Raw genomic sequence first — 26,195 nt, 5'->3', positions numbered from 1 at the left:
ATTTATTTATTTTCAAGAATCAAGAAAAGAAAAAAGCAAACTTTTTTTTAAAGGTGACTGTAACTAAACAACTTTTAAATAAAGTTTTTTTGTCAGCCAGTCACCTGCTTCGTTCAGCATCATAACAAACATGGCGGCAGGAGGCGGCTGACTGAAAAGGAACGCTATGCATCTTTAGCAACCGTTTTCCTCAGTAATAGATAATCTGCTCTCGTTGATCACAGCATGGAGCCTGTCCCGTTTACGGAGGAGGTTTCGGAGAGAAAAGTATCTGTTGTCGGCTCAGAGTTGGTGGAAAACTACACTGTAAGCTCCGCTCCGCTCTTTTTAGCTTAATACCAGTTAGCTTAGCTTGTAGCTCTCCCGGCTTCCAGGTCTATCGGAAAAACAGCGAGTAATATTTCTGAGTTCCCCAGACAGTGGGTGTGTTGTACTGGACTTAACATGGAGATGGATTCGGGCTTTATGTCTTTATTCTTCAGAGCATGGTAAAAGCAGCCGAAAGAGCAGCTCACAGGCTAACTGCTAACTGCTGCCTTAATTTTCACACACGGTTTCGGTTGGGTTACAGTGTTTCCTCTTGAATGTGTAAATCTGATAGTCTTTTACGGATTCAGTCATTTTCTGTTCCTTTCTTGTATGACAGTGTGCTGTGTGTTGTAACACTCTGTGCTATTTAATGTGGCTGATAACCCGATTTGCTCCTGTTGCCTCTTGTAAGTTAAATCCTTTCTCAAGACAGCAGGACAGAGAAAAAACATCAGATTTTGAATTGATTATTAATATAGGTCACTCAGCTTTAAAAACAAGTAATGTCACCACACGTTTTCATCTGAATGGAGCTTAATATGGGAGAGTGATTTGTTCACATAATATTTTTTTGCCATGTTTTTCTGAATTGAAGAGATGCTTTTAATCCACAAAGAGCCTGAATGCTTGAATTAAGTGTCAACTGTCCCCCTAGTTCAATACATTTTTATTTATTTTAGGTGTGATACATTTGACGATTTCTGGCATTTTTGTCTAGTGAGTCACCACATAGCCACCCTGACTGCATTTTAAATACAACAGCTGTACGTTGAAGTTCTTCCTTCAGGAAACATTTGGGTTCATCTGATCCTGGAAACAAGCAAACACGTATAAGTGTGCTGTGAATTTTCTGTTATTTGGTAAAATGTTTTAACGATTTCATGAATTTAAACCCACTTAAAATGTAATTGGTCAAGAATATTTTATTATAGTCTTGGTGATTTTCCTTTGGCAGAAATTCCAAACCTCTTTGGTGGAGATTAAAAATTTTTATATGCAGGAATCCTCTGCTGGGTCACAGATTTTAATATATGCTTCTCTGATGTTTCAGGTCTACATCATTGATGTGACGGATGGACAGCACAGGTGGACTGTGAAGCACCGCTATAGTGATTTCTACGACCTCCATGAGAAGGTAATAAAGTGGGCCAGTGAGCAGCCTTATGCCACCATCAACAGTTCAGTTTTTTAGTCTGAATTCTCTAGTAAACTACAGTCACAGGGCTAACACAGAGAGATGGACACATTCACACTTATGAGCAATTTAGAATCACCAGTTAACCTAACCCCTGATGGTGGATTAGATTCCAGGCTCTTCTTGCTGTGAGACAACAATGCTAACTACCTTTAGCACTTGTTGTAGTTTTTTTCTCTCCTTTTAATAGGACAATTTACTGTCTATAAATTGTGTTCATAAAAATATCTCTAACAATTTCCTCAAATTTTTTTATGCCAATTTCTCTCTTGTTTGAATGGCATTCTGATAAGTCTTATCAAATTACAATGATATAAAATGGAGAATAGCTACAACTTTTTATGCTCTCTGCACCTAGGAAACATTTGTTTCTTGGCTGCAGGATTGTTTTATTATGAAAATCAAACCTGGTTTTACTCCTGATGTTTGTTTCCGCTTAAGCTTACGGCAGAGAAAAAGGTTGATAGACGACTGCTTCCTCCTAAGAAGATCTTGGGAAAGAACTCAAAGAGTCTGGTGGAGCGGCGGCAGAAGGAGCTGGAGCTCTACCTGCAGACTCTTCTCCAGCAGTTTCCTCAAGCCACGCCCACACCGCTCACCAACTTCCTACATTTTCATCTCTATGTGAGTACAACCTATAAACAAGTGTGCAGTTCATGATTTAGAATAACCTCAGTTTGGAGTGGAGGTCTGTTAGGTCTTCACTACAGCAAAGAAAACGAGGTCAGAGAGTCATGCTGGTTGATAAGATCTAGATGTTCCCATTCATTTTAAATCTGTTAGACACTTTTGAGATAAAGACTTTGTGCAGACTAGTCAGGTTCTTCAGACAAAACCAGTCAAACACTTTTTTTCTTCCTATTTCAACATACGACTTCGTGTTGAAACAAAACGTTAACTGTTGACACAGCAAGACTGAACTATTGAACTATTTAGTTTTGTCCTGCTGTCTTGATTAATTGACCTTATTTTGTGTTAAATGTTTTGCACTTAAGTTTTCCAGCTTAGAGTTTTTTTCTTAAACAGAGAATCTACAAGCAGTAGCAGTAATATCTCATTTTTATTTTTAACCATAACATATTTACATCAGTTCATCTCTCAAATATGCTCCTGATTTTGAGAATTTCAAATTTATAGAGCCAAAGAATTACAGTATAATACCACAGTAAAACAGTTTTTTATCTCTCTTGAATGTAAAAGCATTCCCTTCGAACAATCAGCACAATTACAGCTATCGGTACGTATAAGCTTCAGTATAACATTATAGAAACAGGTTTCAAAACACTATCCTGAAGTGACATAAGCCCAAACACATGGCACCCACTCCTGAGAAAAAGTCTCTTCATTTAAGATTAACGTCAAAGCAGTTCATCACAGTAAACACAAGACACCATCCATCAGTTATAGGCCTGATTAAACAATCTACAACATCGTATTTAAAAAAGACTCATAATAACAGTATGTGAGGATGTAAATCATGTATAAAATATATATAAAGTTTAAAACATTATTAACAATTTAACCTCAATCGCAATAAATTACAGACAATGTTTCAAATAAAAAATACTGAGCCCTTTTGATGAACTTGAACTGAGTGTATTTTATTGGACTCTCCTAAATAATACAAAGAAATTATTTAGTAGCTTTTATGAAGGAAAGTCATGGTGAAGTGGACTATTCTTCCATTTAAGGGCTGCAAAACATGCTGATAAAGTCTAAAAAATACATCATGTTTGTACGTGTCACAGTGTTTTGCACAATGAATGCTGTGTTTGTAAGAATTGATCACGTCATGAGTTTGGCTGCAACTTTCATCCCGAGCTCTGAGTCACTGTCAGTTTTACAGCCTTCTTACGGATGAAGACATTACCCTCGGTAATGTTCTAATCCCACAGCGTCATCCCAGCAAACAATACTGAATAACCATCTTTAACTGGTCTTTTCTCAACGTCTAGGCTTGGTTGAAAACTAATCCCAAAGTTCACTGTCACCTTGTTAGATTTGATAGCTAGCCTGTTTTATATTAGCCTTATACGGAGTTCAGCAAAACAAAGCCCTTAATTTAGCCAAGAGTGAAAACATCTAAAAAAAACTGATCATGGATTTCTCACTCTGTGGCTCATTTCTCATCATACTGAGCTGACTGATTATACAGGTTAACATCAGGAGGCAGAGAGCTGATGGTTTTGTTAGGTTTGTCACAGTTTCACACGAGTTCATCATGCAACAAATTTAGATGTAGATAAAATCTCAATGCTACACGAATGGCCCAGTTGCCCATTGAAAGAAACCACTGGGGTCTCTGTAAGTGAGCTGGGCTGAACAGTTGATAAAACTGAATCCATGTATCAAGAATAACTATTATATTCTGTTTCTTTGTATTATATAATTTCTGTGACTTAATTTTCTTTGATAGATCAGTCTTGTATAACACACACAGTGGTTTGAGGCTTTGTGATGACAGAGACAGTGATCACATTATGGCGATAATGGATTAACAAAAAGAGGCCACTGTTTGAGAAGCCTGCACGGCAAAGCACACACAGGAAAACCTCTCATGTGACTTGAAGTGAACAGCATGTGACTGTAGCGGATAACTTTGTTTGGAATGATAGTGGGAATCTGTATCTTCTGTTTAATGTTCGGTTACATCAAAGTGTAATGTGTTTGAAAGGAAGACAGCTGACAGATCCAGGTGTCTGCAGGCAAACTTTTTTAAAACATGGTTGCAGGTTGATTTGTGTTAATGTTATTTGAAGTTTTTAAAAAAACTTTTGTGAAAGCATCAGTAAAGAAATGATGATCAGCCATAGTGATGGGAATCATAAACCGGTTGCATTTGCATGGCTCCAAGCTTTTTTTGTTTATAGATCATTGCTGGTGTATCTTTCTGTCATTTTGCATTGTTTAACAGTGACGTAAAACTCATATCAGTGGAGTTTTTGCATACCTCAGTCACATGCAAGCGTTTCACTTTGTGTTCAGACTCAGAAACTTCAAAGACCTTTTTTTCCCCACATAGAAAATAGATCAGGAATCAATATAGAGTGTGACCTATGATCTGCATCTGTGTCAACATTAGTATCAAGTCAATTTACAGTAGAAGAAACAGAATTAAAGAAATATTAGTAAAATACAAGGATGGTAGGGGAGAAGTTACAATAAAGACGGACTTTTAAGAAACTGAAAAACGTTGAAAGGTGATTAAAAGTGATTCAGTAATTCAGAATCTAAATGTAATATAATAAAAAGCTTGAATGTAAAATGGGCGTAGAAATATTTTCTATTTGCTGTTACTCACAGACGACGTCTAACAGATGTTAGAGAACCTGAGGAGTAGCAGCTCTACTCTGAGCCCTTCCCAAATGACTGGACTCCTCACCCTATGCTAAAAAAGAGCCGAGCCACCCTTCGGAGAAAGCCTGTTTCCACCGCTTGTATCCGTAATCTCATTCTTTCCCCTTAAAAAGAGCTAACAATGAAAGTGTTAACAAAAAGATCGGGCCTAGATTAACAGATTTAAGGTATTTGTCAACAAAAATGCTCCATCTGGTGGCAGATGGTGGCTAACATTTACAGTGCAACAATTTACCAGCACTGTGCATCAGTGACAGTGTTAACAATTAGAATAAACAACTACTATGTCTGGTAACAGACTAATGAAAATAGCGACGATTATATAAAATCTTATCTCAGGTGTTTCTTATTGTGTCATCGTCCAAACACGACCTAATGTTGTTAATTCAGTTAATTTGTAGGTGATGGCTCCATGTTCAAGTAATGACAACTGTTAGTTATTTTAAAGTTAATATAATTTGTTTTGCTCTTCCAGGAAATCAATGGCATCACTGCAGCACTGGCAGAGGAGTTGTTCCATAAAGGTAGGATAGCAGACACAGTGGACCTGCTTTAGAGGTCTTGTTAACATCTGATTTGTAAATAACCGTTTGAAGCTTCCTGCAAAGAAAATAACAAGTGTGTAGACCAAGGGTGTCTTACATGTGACATGTTAGGGTCCAAATAGGCAGACAGTGTATTTGCAGTGTGTGAAAATTGTATTGACCTCATTCATAATTCTATTTTTTTTTTATTGAAAATGTTTGAATCATAAATATTGACTCCTGTGTGAGGATGCCACTGCAGGATTCCACTCAGCATTTATCGAAAGTTAAAACGATTTCTAGATTTCAATACGTAGTAAAGAGTAAAGTACAACTGTGTGTAGCTCCATAATACTCTAAAATTGTAATATACATGTAATAACTGTATACTCAAGCAAAATAAGATAATATATAAGATTTTTTTCTAAATGTTTAAAAAGATGGTTCATGTTGTTTATTATACATTTAAGTAATTGTGGAGCTCTTTTTTGTTATTGTTTGTTTTAAAATGAAAAGAATGAAAAGATGAATTTGACACACCTGGTTTGTACAGTGAGCAGTGTCACACTGTCTGTCTGTAGGTGAGCAGCTGCTGCAGGCCGGCGAGGTGTTTTCTCTCCGTCCTCTGCAGCTCTTCTCCGTCTCCCAGCAACTGCGGATGGCCAAACCAACCTGCTGCAATGGCGATGCCAAAACAGACCTGGGACACATCCTCGACTTCACCTGCAGGCTGCGATACCTCAAGGTTATACACCACTTATACACCAGAAATCCCTGTCATGTCGTTTCCCTCTGAGCATCAGAGGTGGTGAAGGCTCTCACTGGTTTTTGCCTTTGTTTCTCAGATTTCTGGTACCAGAGGTCCAGTAGGAACCAGTAATATTCAGGAGGCGAGTCTCCCCTTTGACCTGTCTGTTTTCAAATCCCTGCTGCAAATAGAGGTAACTGTCTCTCTGTCCATGAAATATGTTTTGTCTGTTTTTATGTACCGTATTTACCGCACTATAAGGCGCACGTAAAATCCTTAAATCTTCACAAAAATTGACAGTGCGCCTTATAATCTGGTACGCCTTATGTATGAATTTTGGTTTGTGCTTACTGACCTCGAACCGGTTTTATGTGGCACACTATGCTCAAAAATCTGTCAAAAAAAGATTTTTAGTGCCACTTTTTGGAGCATTACGGTTACCATTGCCAGGAGCCTCGCGGAGTAATACATACTGTGCTTCAACACAACATTACCGTGTTGTGTGTGTATAACGACTCCAAAATGGCACCCGCGAAGAGACACGCTTACGAAGCTGATTTTAAACTTCGAGCAATTAGTTATGCAGAAGAGAATGGAAATAGAGCAGCTGCCAGACAATTCGGCATTAATGAGTCCATGGTGCGCAAGTGGAGGAAGCAAAAAGATGACCTAAAACAAGTAAAGAAGACCAAAAGGAGTTTCCGAGGGAACAAGGCACGATGGCCGCAGTTAGAGGACAAAATTGAACAGTGGGTTATTGAACAGAGAACAGCAGGTAGAAGTGTCTCTACAGTCTCTATTCGACTCAAGGCAACAGCGGTAGCACGTGACATGCAGATCAACGACTTTCGAGGGGGACATTCTTGGTGCTTCCGTTTTATGAAAAGGCATAATCTCTCAATCCGCACAAGAACTACTGTCTCACAGCAACTGCCAAACGATTACAAAGAAAAGTTGGCCATTTTCCGCACGTACTGCCAGAATAAGATCACTGAAAAGAAGATCCGGCCAGAACACATCACTAACATGGACGAGGTCCCCCTCACCTTTGACATCCCCGTGAACCGTACTGTCGAGAAAACAGGGACCAGTACGGTATCTATACACACCACAGGGAACGAGAAGTCATCCTTCACTGTAGGTCTGGGCTGCCAAGCTAATGGCCAGAAACTACCACCCATGGTCATTTTCAAGAGGAAGACTTTGCCAAAAGAAAAGTTTCCGGCCGGCGTCATCGTCAAAGCTAACTCAGAGGGCTGGATGGACGAAGAGAAAATGAGCGAGTGGCTGAGGGAAGTTTATGTCAAGAGACCGGATGGCTTTTTCCACAAATCTCCGTCTCCGCCATTCACAGACACTGTAAGCAACAGATGAATAAAACTTGAATTTTATTCACTAAAATTGAAGCATACACTTCTTGGATAGACTCTATCTCACAACAAGCCATAGGGAATTTTGGGAATTTTGTTAAATTGATTCCAAAGGCACCAGCAGCAGAAACATTATTGTGAGGTCCAGTACGGGGACTCCAGTTAATGAAGACGAGGCTGGCAGAGCCTACGGCTGCCTATGAGTGGAGCTGATGCCTATAAATACCTGTTATTAGAGTCATTTGATGTCGAACTAAATTGTACTTTTTTACTTGGAAGATAAAAACTCATAAAAAGATAACAAACAAAATAATAACTTGTTTATTTGTTTCTTTGTGTCCACTGTGGAAAAAAAGCTCAGCTGTTGATCTGAATAATTTTATTTTAATCTGAATTTCACTTCAGAGTTCAAACAGAAAAAAGAATAGGAGATGCTGACGCAGTATCCCTTATCACTCTTTGAAGTTTATCCAAATGTAAATGATCAGTGGTAAGATAAGTCCTTCAGCTTTTAACAATGTTAAAAGCTGTGTCTGTCTTCAGATCACCGAGTGCAGCTCTCAGCAGATTCTTGGTTTGTCCTCTCTGAGGTCGAGCTTGGTGACGATGAGCATCCATCGCTCCACCGAATCTATGATGGTACATTTTAGATCAAATACAGTACATGAACAGTATTACTGTTGTGTGTTGCACTATACTGATACTGACGTGTTTCATTTATGTGACGCCTCAGTCTGTCCTCGTCCCAGAGGCGAGTGAGTTCTCGCAGTGGGAGCCTGAGGGGGTGGAGTCTGGGTGTCCGGTCACCGCTGTCATCCCCGTGTGGAGAAATCTCACCACGCTGGACATGAGTCACAACTGCATCAGTAGCATCGACAGCTCAGTGGTGAGACACACACCCGCCAAAACCTGCAACATCAGCAGCTTCACCCAGAGTTCAGTCAGTAATTATGTTTAAAAGCAGTTTTTGTTTGTTTTCCTCACAGTGAAATAATGGAAAAATACACCACATAACAGATAAAATGTTACATAATAACATTACCAGATGATACACATTGTAAGTTTTTGTCTGTTTAATTAAACAACATAATAATGTGAGATTTCTGCTGTAAGAAAAAAAAGTTTTTTAAAAAACAAACAGAAAATTTCCACCCAGATATCGTAACACACTGATGGACAAAACCTAACACCAAACTACATAATGATGATTTTTTTTTTCACAGCTCTCCTCTGTTATTTTCAGTCACAGAAACAAGCTGTTGCAGTTACAGCTCCTGAGAATCAGCCTATTCATTTACGTCCCCCGTAATGGACATGACGTATTAAATAGAGAACATCTTGGGCTTTCCATTGATATCTGATGTGTTCGGGTGGCCTCTTTTAGCCCCAAAGAGACAGGAAATCACAAAAGGTTCAATGGGAAGATTGTATATTCCTCGGTTTTGCGTGTAAATTATTAAAGGGGACATATCATGCTTATTTCACCATCATATTTTTTCATTATTTAAAACAATCCTTGTTTATTTTGTAATGGGGAAGTTTTTCCCAGTTTTTTAATGCCGTTCCTTTCAAACCAACTTTCTGCTTATTAGCTGTCACTTGCAAACAGAAGGTTTAAGCAGCAGCTCTGTGATGCTTCTGTGCTCACAGCCAGAGCCCCGTATCCCCACACTGAGTTTATTTCTCTTGTAGAAACTGATGCCTAAGGTGGAGTTTCTGGATCTGAGCTACAACCAGCTGTCCTCAGTGGAAAACCTCCAGGTATGTGACAGAATGAAGAATGAGGACAGGTCATGCCTCATATGACCGTCTGCATAATTCTTGAAACATCCAAAAATATTTTTATAGTTGATAAAATGAACAACGTTGTTATTTTCAGGATGATTGGACAATTTCTATAGTCTTAAATGTCACTGCAGCAATGTAGTGGTGTTAAATGTGTGTTATTTAAAAAAAATGTGTAAACAAAAATGACCTCCTTGTGTTCACAGCACCTGTACAATCTGGTCCACGTGGATCTGTCCTATAACAACCTCCGGGTTCTGGAAGCAGCTCACACTCGTCTGGGGAACATCAAAACCTTGAACCTGGCTGGCAACCAGCTGGACCGACTGACCGGTCTCACCAAGCTCTATTCTCTGGTCAGCCTGGACTTAAGCCACAACCAACTGGCACAGGTAAGTACACCAAGGACACCCTGATGGCCATGTGGGAGAATACAAAAACATTTCTCTTTTCATGGTTTGTTGCAAGACGGCATATCTAACATTTCCTCCTCAGTTTTTTTTTTTAACATTGCTGTGTAAAAATTGTATTAAAAAACTAGAGAAAACAAAAAACATGTATATAAAAGATGTAAACGAGTATTGAAATGATTAAACCTGACATTTTATTCTACTTTACATAATATATAGGGCTTCTTCCTTCTCAGTTGGTATCCTTTTCTTGAAGAATTGCCTTAAGAAGTATAAACCTGCTGTACTTCCGAACAATAAGTCTGATCATAGCTTTAAAAAATAAATAAATAAAAAATCTTGATATTTACAAGAGTTCGTTAACACCTTGGTTTGTAAACGCCTCCAAAGATTTTATATGATTCCACTGTTTCACCCTTTTCTTAGCAACATTACTTATAAATTATAAAATACTATTTCATGCTTCAGTGTATAGAAATATTAATGGATAGATTTGCGGATAGATCATTTTACCAGAGCTGGATATGGGTTCAACTAAGAGGATTAAAAGTTCTGGAACTAGATCCAGGAATTAGTGTAACGTAGAAATAATAAAAACTGAAAGACGTCCTCTTAATATTAAAAAACCCCCAAAAACATCATAAACGAAGTTCTGTCTGGACCAAAGATTTTGATTCAGGTGGGGTGTGCAGCCTTGGCTGAGGTTTGCAGCGTCATGTTTTCACCGTGTGTTTGTATTTTTCTAGTTGGAGGAAATCAGGAACATCGGCTCTCTGCCCTGTCTGGAGAAACTCAACCTGTCCAGTAACCCCATATGCATCATCCCAGACTACAGAACCAAAGTCCTGGCCCAGTTTGGGGATCGTGCAGCAGAGGTGTGCAACCAAAACCTACCACACAATATTATTCCTCCTATGCTATTACTGTTTCGGCAAACACAACTTTTTTTTCTCCAGTCCTTTCTGACTGCTCTTACAGTCAGAAAGGACACTTGCATCATCCACTTCACCACAGTGCTTGTCTTTCTGTTCTCCACGTTTGTATCTTTGTGTTAATCCTTTATTTCTTTCTATGTTTTTAGGTTTGCCTGGACTGTAATGCGACGACGGAAAAGGAGCTGGACACTGTGGAAGTGTTGAAAGCCATTCAGAAAGCCAAAGAAGCCAAAGATCGCATGAGCGGCAACGACAAGAAGGTAGACTCTGTCACCCTAAGGCCCACCGAAGGGCTTAGTGTCAGTTTGTGTAGTTAAACTAGCAGCATTCATGTAAGTTTGTGGTGAAACATGATAAAATTTTCACAGTACATATTATTATTGTCTAAAATTATTGAGTCTAAAACAATGAACAAATCTATGTTAGAAAGCTGAAAGCAGTTGCACACTGATCAGCCACAACATTAAAACTACCTGCTTATAATCATGTAGGTCCCTCCCACGCCCCCAAAACAATTCTGAGAAGTAATATCTGTATTTTTATTGATTTTGTGTTTATTAGTATTTTACATAACTGTATAAATCATGGGAAAAAGTAATATCATCACATGGGCATTACTGACATTTCCCTCATCATTACGAGGTTATTGTGACACTTGTTGTTCTGTCTGTATATGGGACCTCTGGGTTTGTCCTGTAGTGTCTGGCAGCAGATCCTTTGGGTCCGATGCATTGAGGGGTTGGGACCTGTGAGTCAGGCTTGCTCTTCCCCTTCCCTTTGACGGGGCGGTCACTTTACCTTAGGGGGTCGTGCCTGGACTGCAACAACATTTGAGTGTATCTCTGATTGTTATGAATGACTCAGAATTTCATTGTAACAAGGTAATTATCTTTACCTGTGGGTTTAATGTATGGCTGATTGGTGTACTTGAACACTGTGAGAGGAACCAAACTGATGTTGTGCACTGATGTCAGTCATATGTGACAGATTCTTGAAGTTATTATTGTAGGGTCTGCCTTACAATACCTTTGTATTGTAAGGCAGACCCTACAATAATAACAATAATAACTTCGCCTTGAGGCGACTGCTGTTGTGATTTGGTGCTGTATAAATAAAAAAAAATTGAAATTGAAGTCAGACTGTGCCTTTGTTAGTTGAACTGTGTCATCCTATCTTTTAGATAAATTAACCCCGAAACCTGCTGTAGTTGTTTCATAACTTTAACCTGATTGTAGCTCAATCAATAATCATGACGTGTACAAACCCACCAGTTAGATGTAACTAACATAGTTTTTCTGACATCGTATTATTTACTAACGGCTGAAGCCTTGAAAGTTTAGCAGAGGTTTTATTAGGTATTAATGCTAATTATTCAGTGTAAGGCGCTGTGTAGTTTTCTTGGTAAATAAGGAATTGCAGTTGGACACCACCTTCATGCTAACATTTTCTGATTGAACACATATTGCACATCAGCAGCAGAATTATTCAAAATGCATCAAATATAAATAAATCGTTCAGTGTGGAGATAAAAACTAACACACTGCAACATAACTGATTTATGAGCTAAATCTGTGTTTAAGCAGCTTTTGCGTAGTGCATCAGGACATGTATGTATCACAGGAAGGAAGGTAACAAGTTTAACAAATTCAGGTCAGGTAAGGACTTTCTGAATGACTTAGGGTTGCTGTTTGGATATTTAGCCTCCAAAGTAGTCTTTACTCATAACGGCCTGCAAAGCTTCAAAGGTTTCTCACACAGGCTACAAACACTGACCAAACTTTAGCCAAATTACAGCTCGTTTATTATTCATGAAATACATGTAATAATAATAATAATGCATCTCGTCTCATTTAAACAAAGCCATAATAGAGTCCGGAGTATTTTACTAACACTAATTCTAAAACATGCAGTAGGCTTAGCAAAGGGTCATAACTGACTCTGTGTGCATGACTTGATATATGCCCTAAGTCCTCATACATGTATCTTGACACCACTTAAGAAATTTTAAAAATATTAAGCTGATTCCTGTTTAAATGACAATGTTTAAAAGTCATTGACTGGGAACCCAGATATTTTAATATCTCTTCACATTTACAAAGCCTGTCTATAGGAACAAAATAGCAAAAAAAAGAGAGGCACACAGAATATTCACTGTAGTTTGTTAACTGTTGAACCCTTGGAAGCCTAATAGGAATAACCCTTAAAACTCTTTATAGAAGAAAGAGTTAAAGCTACAAAACCTGTCAGTTGTTTAAACTATAGGCACACAGATTTAGCTCATTAACTTCACTGTTATACAGTGGCACCAGACTGCTACAGATAGTTTGGTTTTTATGTTTTTTGTTTATATATCATCAGAGATTGTCTTTAGATCTTTAAAAAAAAAAAAAAAAAAGGTCATTTGTTGCTCTGCAGCTGAAGGAGCTGCTGGTCGTAGAGTTGTGATGTGATATGTAGATGACTGCTGATCTCTGAAGGCTTCCCCCCTCTCTGTCCTCCCGTCAGATCAGTGAGGAGACCAGGCTTTCTGCTGCTGTACCTCCTCTCCTCTCCTCCTCCTCCCCCTCCCCTCTCCCGGCCTCCTCTCCTCTCCCATCCACCTGCTCTCCCTCTTCTGTCGCTCCTCCCGCTGCTGTCACATCCTCCTCCTCTTCCTCTTCTACCTCTTCGGCCCAGCAGGCTGCCTGCCCCAGCAAAGGTAATCATGTATGTATCAGGCTGTGCCATGCTGAGGGAGGGGATGTTTGTTTTTGTTTCTAATAAAGGACAACAGCCAGATGGTTCAATACTACTTCTAAATCATTTATAAATTGGGCGTTGATCAACAAACTAGTTAAGTTATTGTGAAATGAATACGTTTGAGTTGAGTTTTAGAAATTTCTTTTTACGGCATCCTTGAGTTTCCTACAAAGCAGATATGATGTTGAATCCATGCCTAAAAGCAATTGTTGCATTTTATTACAGTGTGTAAAATCTCACTGCTAGATCACTAGCAGATATCAGATTGCAGTCAACTGAATTCTGATTTAATGCCCCTCCTAATTAAAGTGCATAATCCTAGCTACGGTGGCTGTGATAGGACAAACATGCTTCAGTCAGTAAAGAGTTAAAAAATATAAAATGTAAAATGTACCTCATAATTGCCACGGCCGGTCAACCTTCTGCTGCTACCGTTTGTGTAAAAAATAAATAAATAAATAATTGAATATAAGTACAGTGGTCCCTCGCTATAACACGGTTCACCTTTCGCGGCCTCGCTGTTTCGCAGACTTTTTTGTGTGCAATTTTGCATGTTGTTTTTTTTTTTTTTTTTGTTTGTTTTTTACAGCGCATTGTGTTCTCCGTCCTGATTGGCTGTAGACCATTGTCAATCAATCTCGTGCCGTGTCTCCTGTCAATACAGGATGCGTCCAGCTTGTCAAATTTACACAAATCTTCGATCGCTAGCAGTGTGACTCTGAAGTGCTGTACTGTATGTTTGTAAGTTTTCTCCCCAACAAACACAACAATGTTGACGAAACGTCGTCACCTGCGGGTGCTTTTGGTTTCATTCTATAATACTGGACTTATTTTTCTACGAAGGTTTGAACTTTGAGAGTTTTTAAACAAGAGAGAATAGTGTGAAAATGTTGATGCCTGTCTGAGAAAAGTGTTTAAAGTGTGTAGTGAGGGGTTTTACAGCCTTAAAACATCTATAATAATTGAAAAAAATTAAACTTGGCTACTTTGCGGATTTCACCTATCGCGGGTTATTTTTAGAATGTAACTCCCGTGATAAACGAGGGACCACATACTAAATAAATCAGGAATAATAAAAAGACATGGGTGTGCAAAAATGTTTTCTGGTATTTTATGTTTTTACCCCTGAGTCACTTCAAAACTCAGGCTGCAGTTCACCTGTAGTGAGTGTAGGCTGTCCATCTGCTGTTTACCTCAGCTGACAATATGCCGGGTCTCCGCTACTTTTTACTCTTTAAGCTAAGTCAGATATAAGTGGATGAGTCAGTAAAGCTCATTTCTGTTGAGGATATCCTGAACTTTTCTGTCAGTCATGCGTCTCTAGCCACATACATAAAACGCGGCTAAGTGGAACAGTGATGAAACTGCACACAATGTAAAGCTCATAAACTGCTCTAACAGCTTTCTGTCCTCTGGTTTGGAGACGCTTTCTAAATAAAGACAAGTCTCTCTGAACCAAACTGTAAAGCCTTTCCTCCAGCTCAGACTTGGAAATTAACAGCTCTCATAACACTTAATTTTCACTCTTTTTAATTCTTAAATAAAATCTTGCTATATCTCACAACAAAAACCATTAAAAAAAGCCTGATTCCAGACCTCTGAATTACTGCTGGTATCATCTGTTTCCATGTTACATCAGGAATGGAGGCATCATCTTCATTGAAGGGACAAATAAACAGCTGGTGGACATTATATGCATACATGCATACATATGTGTGTATATGTGTATATCTATCGATATCGATATAGATCAATAGATAGATAATATAGTGGTTATGAAGGAGGTGGAGTTCAATAGAATTTGACCATTATAACATGGGAGTCTATAAGGATTGACTCAGTTATGGAGCCAGCCTCATGTGGCTGTTAGAGAAACTGCAGTTTTTACAGTTTCTGGATTGGCTTCATTTTTCAGCCCCAGAGGTTATAGCTTGATAATACCACTGCTGACATTAATGTTTTGCTGTAGTTCCCGTGACACCTGTTCATTAACCACCTTTTTACAAGATGTGGACACTAATCTTTTAAAACTAAACATTTAAGCATGTTTGCTGATCCTTATTTATGGCTATTATTTTGTGGAACGTAATTCCATTTGTTACTAGAAGTTTATGTACTTAAATTTAAATGATTTATCTTTTAACCAAGATGTGATACCCTCAAACCAAGGGTATCACACCTGCCAATGATTTCACCCCCAGCATCGCTGATGTGTTTGCTGTCCTGTTTCAGATATGACGAACAGAGAAGAAGCCCCAGTTCCCCCCAGTGTTCCCCCTCCTGTGGATCCTACACCTCCCTCTGCAAGCTTTAGCACCAACACACACCTCCCGTCTGCTGACTCTGCACAGGTTAAACACACACAAGCATCGGAAATGGGAGGGGTCTGTTACCATCACACCAATAGGATATTAGTTAGAAGGGGAAGTGTTTGGTTAGATGGGAGGGGTAGTATTGGTTACTTAATTATAAATGATCTTAAATTACATGTATTACTTTAAAATCTTCCTGATATGTTTGAGGGTTGCTGCTAATTTTAAAGAATGCAAACACATCAAAGGAACACAGTAAAATTCTTATGATATTATCACTTTGGACAGGTGAAAGCACAAGACTGCACGTGAGGTGTTCAGGTGGAGGTAGATCTTGTTTAGAGTCAGCTGATCTTTATTGTTGTGTGTCTTTGTGTTTTCAGATGCAACAGCCGGTTGTCAGTTTGTCTGAACACACTCACTCTGGGGCTTCTACAAGCATTACTACTGTTACTACTTCTACTTCTGCTACTGTATGGTCAGTATCAGATAATAGTGCTGTTACCATAACATTTAAAATTAAAATTGGCTTTTAACATCTAATATATACGGAGGTTATTGAGTTTCAGTGACAATAATTCAACAGCAGAAATGTGAGTGAATAAGTCTTTGTAAAAGTCTCACTATTCAACGACAGCAGTCTTGCCAATCTTGGTTTTCTGTTCATATTTGGATGTTCCTGTGTAAATGAGTTGGGATAGAAGCAAAGCTTTACATTAAAAAACAAACCAACAAAAATGTGCATCTATATATTCATTCACCAGTCAGGCCTGATTAAAATAATAAACTGAGAGGGGAAATAAGGCTATCCTCCAGTCTTACTTGTATAGTGCTTGAGATGACATTATTGGCTCAGTCCAGGGTGAGTGTCTCTGGCTCCTCCAATCAGAGCCGTGGACAAAGTGCCACGCTGATTACACATACAATAAGAAAACGTAAAAAGCACACTTACCTACATTTTTACTATGATGATAATTACTTGAAATATGATTAGAGATATGTGGTTTTAAAGTGCTTTGAGTTCTCAAGGAGAGTAGAACCAGTCCATTCACCATTTAGATAGACCTGCCAACACACTCCTGAAGCCGTTGGGAATTGGGGATTGTAAATATGCTCCCTGAATTCATATTTCAGCAACAGCACAGTATTAAACAGGTTTGTGACCCGTGACTTGTGGGTAAGGGGCGTAACCATCATCCTCTTTTTGGTGATAAGAGTATTTTCAGTGAGCTTGTATTTATCTCACAGTTAACACATAAGCAGGATGAGCTAAACCAAGCTGTGGTAACAGTATTTATGAGCTGACATTTTTATCTTATATTAAACAAAAGCAATAAAAACACATCTGTTTCTCCTCTCTCCCCCCTCCAGTTGTGTCTGCTCCTCTTCCTCATCCAGACCCGTTGAGGCCAGTTGCTCCTCGTGCAGTGCTGCCTGGTGTCCTCTGCTTCCTTCTCACCTGCTTTCCCTTTCCTCCTCCAACAAGGACTTCATCACCCAGCTTACGCAGCATCTCAGCTCCACCCTAAGGCAGCAGAAGTTGAAGAAGGAGGGGGAAGAGAAGGAGCAGGAGAGGGAGGAAGAGAAGAGCTCTGAATCCAGAGAAGTTCAGTCTCATGTAGAGGGCACTGAAGTGGGCAGCCCCAGGTATTTAAACCAGATATATTCTGTTACTGAATTTGAGGATTCCAGAGATTCCCACTGAATCTGCAGAGTCAAGGGGTTTCTGAGATTCTAAAATTTCTTTACTGTGTGTGAAATCCTCTATAATTCATCAGATCAGTGTTATATTCCAGCTGTTTTTAAAAGTTATTAGAGAAATTATCCTTTGGATGCATATTTATAACAACAGACAGATCATTTTAGATAATCAACTTATAAACAAGACCTGAAGATGACTTTTAGCTCATTCTGTGTTTATCACTCCAGTCTAGGGTCCACTGATGGCTACTTTGAGATGAGTCTGGATGATTCTGTGGAGGAGCTGGTCGGCCCCTCCTTCATGTCGCTCCCTGCTCCTACTGCAAAGGAGCCTGGTGGCCATCAGGAGGAGCAGAGTGAGGAGAAACAGGAAGAGGTCCAAGTCCGCCGGGTTCTGTGGTGCTACTGTGTTCAGGTGGAGGAGGAGGAGGTGAAGCAGAAGGTGGCATGCCTGGTGCTTGCAGACCAACTGTTGGGCCTGCTGTGCTCATCACATGATTTCACAAGGGCCAATCAGAACATGGGTAAGCACACAGTCTACATGCAGACTGGAGCAAACTTGGAAGCTGTTTTGTCATTTTTATCTCCATCTGAAGCACAAATTCGATTTAGAAGAAATCTAGTTAACTTCTACAACACTTCTGTTATAAATTAACTGAGACTAACTAGATTTTGATGTCACTGTTGGTTTCCAACCCGATCTGATGAGAAAGATATTAAAAAAAATCTCACAAGGTTTAATTTGCAAATTGTAAACACTGGATGGTTTGGCTTCTTAAATATAAGGATTTTTATTTTTTTATTATATGGCATATCTTTATGTGTTAAACCTTTGAGAGAACACTGCAAATGCATGATGTGTAGTGCTGTAATATTGAGTAAAATATTAAGATGTGTGTTTTGTTTTTCTGTCTGTAGACCAAGATCTGACTCTGCCTTTGGAGGAAGTGCTGTTCAGCCTCCAGGTGGACCTCCTGCTCCCGTACCCTCAGCTGTCACTCTCTTCCCAAGCTGAGCTCCCAGACTCCTGTCTTGCTTTTGGACTGCAAGAAAAACCAGCCCGTTGGTTCTACATCTTCTCTGAGGTTGAGGAGCTTCAGCATATTAGATCTGAGCTCACGGTGCTGCTTCAGGTCAGAGAGCGACACATAAGCCGCCTCAGTTTAATATTCAGATGCAGTCAGTGGTTTTGAATATTTGTATTTGTATTGCATTTTATCCATTTCAGATTCTTTGATTGCATTTTTAAAGATAAAAATAGAGCTGTGAGTTTATTTTATTAACTTACCATAAGTCATATTTAGAAACAGGAACATGCCTTCTTTCTTCCAGGTTGACCCAGAGCTCTCCAACACTTGTCAACTCCTTCCTCGCTCACTCATCAACTCCTGGGAGCTGGAGGAAAGTCAAGGGGCGCAGGGAGGCTATCCCGTCCTCTTCATGCCCTCCTCTTCGTCATCTGCCCTCAACACTAATCTCCTCCTTTCAGACATCTTATCTGAGGAGCCCAGCCTTCCCTCTCTGCTCTTCCTCACCCACCGACAACTGTGGGTGCTGAAGATGGACTTCAGAGAGCTGTCAGAAATAGAGAAGCCCAGTGCTGGCCTTCGTCATCTCTCCTCCTCCTTTTGTAGGCTAGTCCGTGTAGCCCTCGGCTCTGTGGTGCTTCACCCCAGAGAGAGAGATGCTCAGGTGGGGGACAAAGTCAGCAATACATCCTGCTCAGACCCACAACATCCCCAGAGGTAAAGATGGTGCGAGTGGATGGTGTAACTCTAGACTTGAACTCTGACATGTATGTTTATGTTCTAAATCGATAATTTCATTAGTTTATATAAAATTATTAGAACAAAGCAAAGAAATCTGAATATATTTCAGCACCTGAGGAAAAAAAGATGATGTGAAGTTCAGGGACAAGAAAAAGCTGTTATTATTAACCATTATGCCTGTTGGAGCGTTTACATAAATGTATAAATGTATATAACTGGAATGTGTTGTTTTTAGTGTCATAAAACCACAACACAGCAATGATTTATTTAATAGAGTTTCTTTAAGCCAACTCTGACCTTATCTACAAAAAATATCTTTGTATTTGAAATGATGGCTACATTGATGGTTTTTATATTATGATTAATTGTGGTTATGCCGTGTCTAATCAGTAGATTGCTTTACAAATTAATCATATTCAACTTAGTGTGATTCCTCCAGATTTAAAATCATGAATCTCTACTATTTATTTATTCCATAACCTAATTTGAAACTCTTTAAGTTGAATCTTTTGTATAAATACTATAAATAAAAATAAACAGCAATAAACAAAACATTTTTTTCCTTGATTTTCTTTCTTTAAATCTGTGTGAATCTCTTTTTTTCCATTATCGTATTGTGTCCACTAGGAGGAGTCACACTGTGGAGCTGCTGCTGGGTGATCACAGGCTGCTGGTGTGCTTTCCTCTGGTCCAGAACAAGAGCTCCTTTCTGGGGTTGCTGAGCCAACGAAGGTCTGCTCTGGAGGGGCTGAAGGTGGTGGCCCTGCCCCGGCCCTCCAGGCTCTGTTCACAGCAAGGTGAGTTCTCACAAGGTGAAGACCAGACTCTATTTTTTTTCATTTTGTTTGACCTCTTCTGGTTTCTTTTCCAAGTATTACAGCTCTGTTGTTGTGTCCTCAGGTCGTTATAGATCCAGAGACCAGTGCTGTTGTACCAATACCAAGCAGTCACATGGCTCCAGCAGGTATAGCCTTTAAATATTAGCATCAAGCCTAGAGTAATAAAATTGTATTAAAGCGGAAAGTCTGCATTTCAACCACACCTTGATGTGGTTGACAGAGGAAAACCACAAAGAGCTGTGTCATTGTCCAGATATTTATGGACTGAAATGTTTTTCTTTTTGTTTTTTCCTTTTCTTTCACAGCTGGGACTCTTCCCGTCTTCACATGGAGGAGAACCAACCCTCTCCCCACCTCATTCCTGGTCTGTCACCGGGTCTGAAGCTCATGGCTGGACTGGGAGAGCAGCAGCTGCTCACCTACTTCCACAGATATATAGCACAGGTAAGAAACCCTTTTTTGAAGCATGTGCATTACAAGAAATCACTCTGAGTGATCACTTTGCTTGTAAACAGAGCTCAAATCAGAACACAGTAATTTTCTAATAACTCTAATAACTACTGTTTGCAGTGACTGTGTTAGATAAATAAACTTTAGGACAGGTCTTAAATCTTTATTCTATATTCTATGAATCATTTTTAAAATATATATATCACTTATATCAGTCTGAGGCGGAGGAGGTGAGACAGGTGCTGTGGCTGTCTGTGATTCTCTACAAATCTCCTGAGACTGAACTCACCTGCTGTCTGCTACTCTCCACTGATTCAATCTACTTCCTGTTGGAGGATTTGGCCACTACATTGGGTCATCACTCAGGTAAAATTTACTCATGTGACTGGTCCCCGGTCAACGGGACGTTTATCCATCATTGTGTCGAGTCATTCCTGAAATTTCTTTTCTGAATTATTGCGCTTTTTGCAATTGTTTGAGTTATAAAATATGTCTCTGAGTGGTGTCCCTGAGATCATTTTTGTTAAATCTCGATTCCTTTTTTCTTTCTGTCTGTTTCTGTCAGTGTTGGACATATCAGACTCTGGAGATCCAGACACATGTCTGTGCTGCTGTATGTCCATCAGACTCTCTGATCTGCTTGCCGTCAACGTTGGGCTGTTTGATCAGTACTTCAGAGTCGTAGGTGGGTGCTTTTACCCCTGTTCTCTCATGACATTCCAACATTATATTTTTATTCTTGGACTCAACTAGATTAGCTTTGCTTTTTTACTCGTACTGTGAGCTGTGTGCCTGTCCTATTAGATTTATCTCCTCTTACTGAACGCGCAGCACTTTCTCATAAAATAGAAATTTATTTGTGGTGATAAGGCAAGAGGCATGTGTGCACGTAAAGACAGGAAACTGCAATTTTTTTTAAAGGAAAATAATAAATAATACCATTTATTAAAACAAAAAGAACTGCCTAAAATACATTAACACCCACTTTGTTACAAGCAAACCTGAGTCACACATCCAGCAGCTGCACATCAGCTCCACCATCTGGGAGAGCGTCAGTAGTGCTTGTTCTGTTTTTGTATGTGTAGGGACACATTCCTATAGTCAACCTGCTGCAGAGTGATTAGGGCCAGCTGGTCAGTGGCGCCCAAACTTTGAAAATGATAGTGATGGGTTTTCCACCTATAAATAGGCGATTTATTACCGGTAGATTAAAATTAAATAATTGTGAAAAAAAAAAAAAGTGTTATGAGTTTCCAGGAATGAACTGCGATTTAACTTGGAAATTCTTGAGTATTTTCTTTTTTTTCAAAGAGTGATGAGGAAATAGTGGGGGGAAAAAGCAGTTTGAAGCCTGAACTTTTACATTTTGGACCATATTTAATATGCACATCCATCTATGTATGTATATTTGTATGACAGAAAGTAAGGAAAGATGTGATGAGCCCCCTTTAAGAGTGAATTGCTTTTAAATAAATAAATAATGTCTGTATGATTTTCTTAGCTTTCCATCGATTCTCCCTCCTGTAGGTCACTCAGCAGATCATGTGGTGTGCTGTCTGAGCAGGGACAGCTATGGCACGAGCGTTTTCCTGCAGGAGCTGATGTCAGCTCTCAGTCTGCAGCAGCAGCTTCCTCCTCCAGAGCCATCCGATCAGGACTTCTACTCGCAGTTCACCAACACAAGCACGGGTAACTCGGGCAACGGTGCCATCTGTTGTCCTAGTAAGAGTGAATATATAATATTAAAGTATAAAACCCACATCTTCTTAACAGACAGCACTTCCTCTCTGTATGGATCTTGATTTTCTCTGACTTCTTAGACTTTTATATATCATGACACTGTGAAGGTACTTATTCTTGGTTGCTTCATAGATAACATCATAGTTCAATATATTCAGTAAAGATTACTCTTTATTGTACAAAATGAAGAACTCAAGAATGTTGAAAAACATCTATTTAAGTGTTTTTTTTGTAATGTATTATTTTTGACCAAATATAAAATCTGTACAGACCACCAGTAAGCAATGATCATCGTAACAAATGTAAATATGTCTCCCCCTGCAGGTAAGATGCAGAACTACGAGCTGGTCCACAGCAGCAAGGTGAAGTTCATTTATCCCAGTGAGGAGGAGATGGGAGATTTGACCTTCATTGTAGCAGAGAGGAAGACTCCAGCAAGCGTGGCGTCCTCCTCCCCATGCTCCTTTAACGTCCTGCTGTACCTGCTGGTCTTCCAGGTAAGAACTTCTTCTTAGAGAAACGTTGCACACAGGAGCGGAAGCAGGATCTTCTCAGGCTAACTCAGTGTGCACATAATTGCAGCCACAATGAGCTTGTGAATATAAAAGGATCTATAAAAGAGAAGCAACGTTGGATGTTCATGTCGATAGAAACGTGACTTCCAGTTAATGTTCACACTCCTCTGTATCTGCTAAATGTGTGAATGGGCTACTGTGGTAATAATGACACTGTGAGCATTTTGGATGACAGTAATTTGGCCTCCAGTAACATTGTGATAAACTCTTAAAGCTGTTTGACTGTTGCTGAAAACTGATGTTCTAGATAAAGAATCAAATCCAGTCTTGTTTTTCTGGTTTTATAATTCCTGTTTTCAATTTCTGAGCTTCTTGGTTTTCTCTATTTTGATTATGATTATTTTCCACCAGGTCCAGATCCCCAGCAGTCCACCCAGCCAAGGCTCTGCACTCTCAGGCACCTCCTCTTCTGATTTAGGCTCTGCCCGGTCTCCAGTTCTCCAGCCCAGGACTCTGATCCTAACCAGCACCGATGTGTTCCTGCTGGATGAAGACTATGTCAGCTATCCACTGCCAGACTTCGCTAAAGAACCTCCATCCAGGTGAGAACAAAGAAATAAAACCTTTTCAAACAGCCTGTATACAGGGGTGTTATGATAGAGCAGAATTATGCATGACAACGACCTTAAAGTGGGGAGGAAAGTCCAACAGGTATTAGAAAATTAAAATCAATTCTGTGTTCTGTGTCGCCCCTAAACTTGGTCTGAGTCACAAGTTTGCCGCAAGAAAAAAAATCGTTGTTTGTCCTCGTCTGCAACAGAAAAAGAGGAAGAAGAGGAGACAGAGACCAGCTGAGATTGTACTGTGCAGACAGCTTAGTCTGAAATACTGAAGGAAAACACACAGCTCAAGTCTGTGCTCAATGAAGCCAAAGAGGAGAAGCATCAATTCAGAAACTGTCAAGAGGAACAGGAAACTGTAACATACTGGCTCTTTTTGATTGTTTAGGTTTCAGTCCGACAGTTCCTGCTGATCCCGATCCCACATTTTACTGGCCCTTTGTTGTTTTGGTTCTCTTTATTCTCACATATTCTTTTAAATATGTTTTACAGTCTGCACGCTCCATTTTAAGTTGTAAGTCCACCACCAGCATCACATTCCTGTTGTGTTCTCCACACCGTGGATAGAAGCCTCTTAGTTTCAGTAACCTCACATGTTTACTTTGATGTGAAAATAGACTATTCCCAGGCTCAGTACAGGGAGTGCAGAATTATTAGGCAAATGAGTATTTTGTCCACATCATCCTCTTCATGCATGTTGTCTTACTCCAAGCTGTATAGGCTCGAAAGCCTACTACCAATTAAGCATATTAGGTGATGTGCATCTCTGTAATGAGAAGGGGTGTGGTCTAATGACATCAACACCTTATATCAGGTGTGCATAATTATTAGGCAACTTCCTTTCCTTTGGCAAAATGGGTCAAAAGAAGGACTTGACAGGCTCAGAAAAGTCAAAAATAGTGAGATATCTTGCAGAGGGATGCAGCAGTCTCAAAATTGCAAAGCTTCTGAAGCGTGATCATCGAACAATCAAGCGTTTCATTCAAAATAGTCAACAGGGTCGCAAGAAGCGTGTGGAAAAACCAAGGCGCCAAATAACTGCCCATGAACTGAGAACAGTCAAGTGTGCAGCTGCCAAGATGCCACTTGCCACCAGTTTGGCCATATTTCAGAGCTGCAACATCACTGGAGTGCCCAAAAGCACAAGGTGTGCAATACTCAGAGACATGGCCAAGGTAAGAAAGGCTGAAAGACGACCACCACTGAACAAGACACACAAGCTGAAACGTCAAGACTGGGCCAAGAAATATCTCAAGACTGGTTTTTCTAAGGTTTTATGGACTGATGAAATGAGAGTGAGTCTTGATGGGCCAGATGGATGGGCCCGTGGCTGGATTGGTAAAGGGCAGAGAGCTCCAGTCCGACTCAGACGCCAGCAAGGTGGAGGTGGAGTACTGGTTTGGGCTGGTATCATCAAAGATGAGCTTGTGGGGCCTTTTCGAGTTGAGGATGGAGTCAAGCTCAACTCCCAGTCCTACTGCCAGTTTCTGGAAGACACCTTCTTCAAGCAGTGGTACAGGAAGAAGTCTGCATCCTTCAAGAAAAACATGATTTTCATGCAGGACAATGCTCCATCACACGCGTCCAAGTACTCCACAGCGTGGCTGGCAAGAAAGGGTATAAAAGAAGAAAAACTAATGACATGGCCTCCTTGTTCACCTGATCTGAACCCCATTGAGAACCTGTGGTCCATCATCAAATGTGAGATTTACAAGAAGGGAAAACAGTACACCTCTCTGAACAGTGTCTGGGAGGCTGTGGTTGCTGCTGCACGCAATGTTGATGGTGAACAGATCAAAACACTGACAGAAGCCATGGATGGCAGGCTTTTGAGTGTCCTTGCAAAGAAAGGTGGCTATATTGGTCGCTGATTTGTTTTTGAATGTCAGAAATGCATATTTGTGAATGTGGAGATGTTATATTGGTTTCACTGGTAAAAATAAATAATTGAAATGGGTATATATTTGTTTTTTGTTAAGTTGCCTAATAATTATGCACAGTAATAGTCACCTGCACACACAGATATCCCCCTAAAATAGCTAAAACTAAAAACAAACTAAAAACTACTTCCAAAAACATTCAGCTTTGATATTAATGAGTTTTTTGGGTTCATTGAGAACATGGTTGTTGTTCAATAATAACATTATTCCTCAAAAATACAACTTGCCTAATAATTCTGCACTCCCTGTATACATTGGAAATGCATGTTTAAAGCACTAGTTAATGAGTTGTTTTTTTTCCTTAATAGAAATAAGTATAACTGGATGTTACTGACAGTTGCAATCTCTGCAGGGAGCGGTACCAGCTGCGTGAGGCCCGGAGGATCCGCGACCTGGACCGGGTGCTGCTGGGCTACCAGACGTACCCCCAGGCTCTGACTCTCGTGTTTGACGACCTGCCCGGCCCCGACCTCCTCTGCCACCTCACCATGGACCACTTTGCTGTCAGCTGCAATGAAGCTAATCCCAGAGGAGGTGTGGCCAGCAGGGGTGCAGAGGGCGAGGTGCAGTGGTGCATTTTTGTCCCGGGAGCCGACAGCAGAGAGAGGCTGATCTCGCTCCTCGCTCGACAGTGGGAGGTGCTGTGCAGCCGAGAGCTTCCTGTTGAGCTCACGGGCTGATTGGTTGACAGCGATGACAGACAAATAGGTGACTGCTCAGCTGCTGGTTGGTGGGTGGAGTCATCATGTGATTGGGTTCATTTACACATGGACTCAGGGTTTGATTGGTTTAATCTCAGTGTTGGGCCATGCGGAGGATGAACACAAAATGAAATTTCCTCCCTTTTTTGGTTAATAATTGACAGAAATTAATAATAACTGGGGTGGAGTCGTGGGTAAAAATATTGAGACTCACTGCACTAGATGACGAAAGCATT

At 40.0% G+C, this 26,195-nt stretch overlaps 1 protein-coding gene across 3 annotated transcripts; it reads left to right on the top strand.

Annotated features, from left to right (window-relative positions):
* Nucleotides 1-100: 100 nt before the first annotated feature.
* On the top strand, nt 101-26,087 carry nisch (nischarin). Of its 3 annotated transcripts, none has more exons than XM_080891030.1 (28): nt 101-306; nt 1,361-1,444; nt 1,946-2,128; nt 5,337-5,385; nt 5,967-6,130; nt 6,231-6,326; nt 8,047-8,142; nt 8,237-8,389; nt 9,196-9,264; nt 9,495-9,680; nt 10,445-10,573; nt 10,780-10,893; nt 13,139-13,331; nt 15,605-15,723; nt 16,068-16,162; nt 17,056-17,331; nt 17,614-17,909; nt 18,304-18,518; nt 18,718-19,130; nt 19,782-19,951; nt 20,055-20,118; nt 20,299-20,437; nt 20,659-20,809; nt 21,009-21,128; nt 21,971-22,165; nt 22,508-22,680; nt 23,110-23,300; nt 25,611-26,087. In XM_080891030.1, the coding sequence occupies exons 1-28, from the start codon at nt 226-228 to the stop codon at nt 25,936-25,938; spliced, it is 4,542 nt and encodes a 1,513-aa protein (XP_080747156.1). In that variant the 5' UTR covers nt 101-225; the 3' UTR covers nt 25,939-26,087. The 3 variants fall into 3 exon arrangements, with proteins under 3 accessions (XP_080747156.1, XP_080747157.1, XP_080747158.1); XM_080891031.1 differs by having other exon boundaries at nt 102-306; nt 21,971-22,132; XM_080891032.1 differs by lacking the exons at nt 101-306; nt 1,361-1,444; nt 1,946-2,128; nt 5,337-5,385; nt 5,967-6,130 and having other exon boundaries at nt 6,284-6,326; nt 8,031-8,142.
* Nucleotides 26,088-26,195: the final 108 nt, after the last annotated feature.

The sequence above is a fragment of the Rhamphochromis sp. 'chilingali' genome, assembly GCF_963969265.1.
Source record: "Rhamphochromis sp. 'chilingali' genome assembly, chromosome: 9".
NCBI lineage: Eukaryota > Metazoa > Chordata > Actinopteri > Cichliformes > Cichlidae > Rhamphochromis > Rhamphochromis sp. 'chilingali'.
This window is presented reverse-complemented; position numbering and strand designations above follow the sequence as displayed.